The sequence below is a fragment of the Leptonychotes weddellii genome, unplaced genomic scaffold (genome assembly GCF_054177405.1).
Source record: "Leptonychotes weddellii isolate Sample4059 unplaced genomic scaffold, ASM5417740v2 HiC_scaffold_14214, whole genome shotgun sequence".
NCBI classification, from domain to species: domain Eukaryota; kingdom Metazoa; phylum Chordata; class Mammalia; order Carnivora; family Phocidae; genus Leptonychotes; species Leptonychotes weddellii.
In genome coordinates, this window is record NW_027722602.1 from 1 (window position 1) to 5,279 (window position 5,279).

General features: G+C 47.7%; 1 protein-coding gene across 1 annotated transcript; it reads right to left on the bottom strand.

Moving 5' to 3' along the window:
• Window positions 1-3,401: 3,401 nt before the first annotated feature.
• Window positions 3,402-5,237, bottom strand: LOC102743026 (keratin, type I cytoskeletal 16; the record flags this gene model as incomplete). The annotated part of the gene is made up of 7 exons (XM_081809832.1): window positions 3,402-3,648; window positions 3,753-3,799; window positions 3,882-4,102; window positions 4,404-4,529; window positions 4,621-4,782; window positions 4,877-5,033; window positions 5,158-5,237. Coding segments are annotated over 7 exons (888 nt in total), but the record flags the coding sequence as incomplete, so codon positions are not given.
• Window positions 5,238-5,279: the final 42 nt, after the last annotated feature.

Sequence of the window (5,279 nt, forward strand, 5' to 3'; positions counted from 1 at the left end):
GCTGTGAATTGTGTAAGACTGTTGAATCACAGACCTGTACCTCTGAAACAAATAATATATTATATGTTAAAAAGAAAAGAAGATAGTAGGAAGGGAAAAATGAAGGGGGGGAAATCGGAGGGGAAGATGAACCATGAGAGACTATGTATGGACTCTGAAAAACAAACTGAGGGTTCTAGAGGGGAGGGGGGATGGGGGGATGGGTTAGCCTGGTGTTGGGTATTGAAGAGGGCACATATTGAATGGAGCACTGGGTGTTATACGCAAACAATGAATCATGGAACACTACATCAAAAACTAATGATGTAATGTATGGTGATTAACATAACATAATAAAGTAAAATTTAAAAAATAAAAATAAAAGTGCCAAGTGAATTCATTAACAACAGAGATTTTTAAAAGATAATACTCAAAATTGGTGAGCAGGTTTTGAAATAGGCACTCTCGTTCCCTGCTGGTAAAATATGTAAATTGGTACCACTTCTCTTGAAATCAATTGGACAGTACAAGTCAAGACCCTTAAAACATTCATTATCTTCTCACCTAGTAATTATACTTCTGGGAATCAAGCCTAAGAAAATAACGCAAAATATTTATAAAAGCTTTATGCAGAACGATGTTATTACTGTAATATTTTAATTGCAACAACAACAAAAAAAAACAGTGGAAACAGCACTGAAATGTATAACACTTTTAATAACACAAGGAAGTGTTTCTCTTAAAATATTAATAAAAACTGAATGCAAAATGATATAGTGTGATTGTAGATAGGTAGATAGATGATTAGATAGATTAGATAGATAGATAGATAGATAGATAGATAGATAGATAGATATAGTTAGTTAGTTAGATAGATAGATGATAGACAGACCTGTAATATATATATATGAAAGAAACTCACCAAAATGTTATTAGTGGTTGCCTTTGGGTATTGGGATTTAGGGTTCAATCTGAATCATAACCTCACTTATGGCCCAGAAGACAGGATCATTGACCATAAATAAGGAGACATGTTTGCTCAACAACCAAAAATAATCATGCGTTACAGAGTGATGGATCAAGTTCAGCAGCCTTGAAAGATGAAAAATATTTTGCCATGTAAAGCAGGGACTTCGGAGGTTAAATGTGTCATTTATCACCACCCCTCTAAGCACCCTAAAATTAGTGTTAATGGATAAAACCTGTATTGGATGAAGAGAACAGGAAAAGGGATTACAGTAACAAAATCTTGGAATCTAGAAAATAAACAAAAAAGTAATCTTGGTACTTTCCCAGGGAGAAGCCAAGAAGCAAGCAGATTCACACAGCAGGACCCTGGAAGCCTCTGGAATAGGAGCCACCAGGCACCTCTGAAGGTGGAGGGCAGGTGAGCTAGAAACAGGAGGATAAATGGGTCAAAAGTCTGTATAAAAAGCAGGGATACCTCCATAGCCCCTTTCTATCCCAACCCCACCTAATGCCAACCACTCCTCCTTTACCTCAGGAGAAACTGGAGGTGTACTCTGGAGAATTTACCAGAGGGACTAAACCCTGAGGGACCAAGCACAGCTTGGGTAAGGGTGGGGTAATAAACCGATTTAAGTCAGATTAACAGATTGGAACACTCTCAGTCCCCTTCCTCCACATAGTTTCCTGAAAGTTGGTAGCTTTTCATAGGCCAGGCAGGAAATTAGAGGCATCCTTCCTGAGGAAGACCCTACCCAAGAGAAAAGGCCTAAAGATACTGACAGTTGAGGTCCCCCAATAAAAACAGCATATTCACCAGATTATTCTATAGTGAGACTCAGCAGGGGAAAAACCCCCCTGCTGTACACACACACACTCACTTTCCAATCAGCTTCTTAGTGACTTACTCTTAAATATTAACCAAAGATCAAGAACCACAGACATTTGAGGGAAGCCTCTGGCATAAAGGACAGAGATAAGACAAACCAGGAAAAACGCAGCTGAGAGGAAACAGAAATGATGATGGAAATGGAAGAATTGTTAAAGCCATGAAATATTGTGTCTTGAAACAAGAACAAAAGACTATTCTTTTAAAAAGTATCCAGAGTGGGGCGCCTGGGTGGCTCAGATGGTTAAGCGTCTGCCTTCGGCTCAAGGTCATGATCCCAGGGTCCTGGGATCGAGCCCCACATCAGGTTCCTGGCTCAGCGAGGGGCCTGCTTCTCCCTCTCCCTCTGCCTCTCTCCCTGCTCATGCTTTCTCTCTCTCTCTCTCTATCTCTGTGTCTCAAATGAATAAATAAAATATTAAAAAAAAAGTATCCAGAGTTACTAAAATGTATTCAATTTTTAAAAAACTAAATAATAAGATTGGATAGCAAAGTTTAGGAAAATCTCAGAAAGTCAAAAAAAAAAAAGAGAGAGAGAGACAGAAGTCAGATGAAAAATAGAATGAAATACATAGGAAAAAGAAGAGTTCCAGAAAGAGAAAAAATGGAGGGGAGGAAATCATGAAATAAATAGAAAATTTCCTGGAAATTTTCTGAAGAATATGAATTTCTATGCTGAAAGATGCTGCCACATGCCCAATCCAACAGATCCAACACAGCCACATGGAGGCAGAACATGTGATATTGTAGCCTGCTAGAGAGCAAGAGAAGAGCCTAAAAGCTCTGGGGGAAGGGGTAGGAATCAGATAGCATCCAATATCTAGAATCAAAACAGCATTAGACTTCTCAGTAGCAACACTGGAAACCAGGAAATAGTGACACAATACCTTCAAAGTGCTGAGGGAAAATTATTTGCAACCTGGAATTCCATACCCAGCCAAATTATCCATCAAGAATGGGAGTAGACTGGGTGGGGGGATGCGTTAGCCTGGTGGTGGGTATTGAGGAGGGCACGTTCTGCATGGAGCACTGGGTGTTATGCACAAACAATGAATCATGGAACACTTCATCTAAAACTAATGATGTAATGTATGGGGATTAACATAAGAAAAAAAAAAAAAAAAAAGAATGGGAGTAGACTAATGATGTTTTCAGACATGAAAAGTCTACGCATCCTGTCTCAGGAAATTGCCAGAGGATGTTTCACTAAAAGAAGAGGGAAGAAAAGAAGAAGGGAGACAGACCCAGTGTGAACCACAGTCACACCTCTTACTATCTTGCGTGACCTTTTCCAAGTTACTCAACCTCTGAATGGCAGGGTTGTCTCCATTCCGAAACAGGCCTGACCACACCCACTTCCCAGGGTAGCTGTCAACACAGGGAAGCTCCTTCCCATCCTATGTCCCACCTCCCACGCCCTTGCTAATAGAGGGTTCTTCTAGGATGACCCTACCAGGGCTTCTGAGCTTTGCTGTTTCCTGGACTCCTCTGGCTGTGAGGTCCCAGGAGGTCCCTGGGAGACACCTTCAACCCCCTCCCATTAGTTCAAGAACAGAGACCACACAGGTTTGCATCAACCAGAAAGTCAGCTTTATTAGCCTACCACCAGCGGAGGGGAAGGGGAGACAGCTGGAAACCGCGCTGGGAGAACAGGGCCCTGGCCCAGGCCTTCAGGAGGTTGGGGCCGGCGGGTGGGCAGGAGGCTCTAGAAGAGGCAGCTCAGTGCTTGGAGCTCTGGCCCTGGTTGAAGCTGGATGAGCCCTGCTCCTTGAGGATGGGCCGGGTCTGGTGGCCGGAGGAGGAGGAGGAGAAGACTGTGGGAGAGAGGGGAGAGGGTGAGAAGGGCATTGGGAGCTAAGAGGCCCCACACAGGGAGGGCTGGGGTCTCTGGGGCACCCAGGACCCTCAGGAGCCTTACCATTGTGGGAAGAATAGGAATGGCTGGACGCTTGCTGGGAGGAAAGGCTGTGGGGAGAAAAGGCAAAGCGGTTAGATGTGCTGGGATCGCAGAGGGGCTGGAGGGAGGTGGAGGGGGCTGGGCACTCACTGGGCGTCCTCGCCCTCCAGCAGGCGGCGGTAGGTGGCGATCTCTTGCTCCAGCCGCGTCTTCACGTCCAGCAGGATCTGGTACTCTTGGCTCTGCTGCTCCATCTCGCAGCGCAGCTGGGACAGCTGCTCCTCCACGTTGCCAATCAGCCCCTGGATCTGGGCCAGCTGCATGCAGTAGCGGCCTTTGGTCTCCTCCAGGCTGCTCTCCAGGGATGCTCTCTGTGAGCGGGAGAAAGAAAGTCAACAGAGGTGGTCACTCTTGTCCCCCCAGGCCTCTGGGCATGTTTCCTGAGAGGTATATGGATTGTGACTCCAACTGGGCTACTGGTGGGCCAGACAATGTGGAGGAAAGGTATTCCATTGTTCTGGCCCTTAATTTCTGTGTCTATATAATGGATATAATGATCCCTCCAGTCCCACTCCTGGAATAAGTGAGGCAGAACTGTCTTGTGGCAGTGTTAAGGGCCTGGTGGCCCTTGCTGGGGACTTGGGGACTGGGGCTGGGCGGGGTCCTTCATACCATGCTGAGCTGGGACTGCAGTTCAATCTCCAGGCCCTGGAGCACCCTCCGGAGCTGGGTCACTTCACTGCGGCCACTCTGCACCAACTCGCTGTTAGAGGCCACTTCTTTGTTCAGTTCCTCAGTCTGCAAGAAGAATGAAGAGCAGGTGTGAGACGCTCCAGAGGTGCTCCCTGGCTGGGCAGTCCTGCAGGAGGGCTGAGGACCTGAGCCCCACCTTGCTCAGGAACCAGGCCTCCACGTCTCTGCGGTTCTTCTCCGCCATCTGCTCGTACTGGTCGCGCATCTCGTTCAGGATGCGGCTCAGGTCCACGCCAGGGGCAGCGTCCATCTCCACACTGACGTCCCCGCCAGTCTGACCCCGCAGGGCAAGCATCTCCTAGGAAGGGATGGCGGGAGGTGGTCAGCTCACCTGACCCCTTTCCTGGTTCCTGAACCAGCCTCTCGCAGCCAGGGGTCAGCAGCGGCCTCACCTCCTCGTGGTTCTTCTTCAGGTAGGCCAGCTCCTCCTTCAGGCCCTCGATCTGCATCTCCAGGTCAGTCCTGGCCAGGGTCAGCTCATCCAGCACCCGGCGCAGGCCGTTGATGTCGGCCTCCACGCTCTGGCGCAGGGTCAGCTCATGCTCATACCTGGCAGGACAGAAGTCGGGGCATCAGGCTCCACCTGGGAGGCTTCTGAGGCTCAAGACCAACGGTCCCACTGCTTGCCTCCTGCCCTCTGCCCCGCACGCAGACCGCCACGGTGGTTGCTCACTTGGTCCTGAAGTCATCAGCTGCCAGCCTGGCATTGTCGATCTGCAGGATGGGCTGAGCGTTCTCAATGGTGGCAGCAATGATCTACAGAGAGGGTGGAAGGACAGGCCTGTTAGCCAAGAC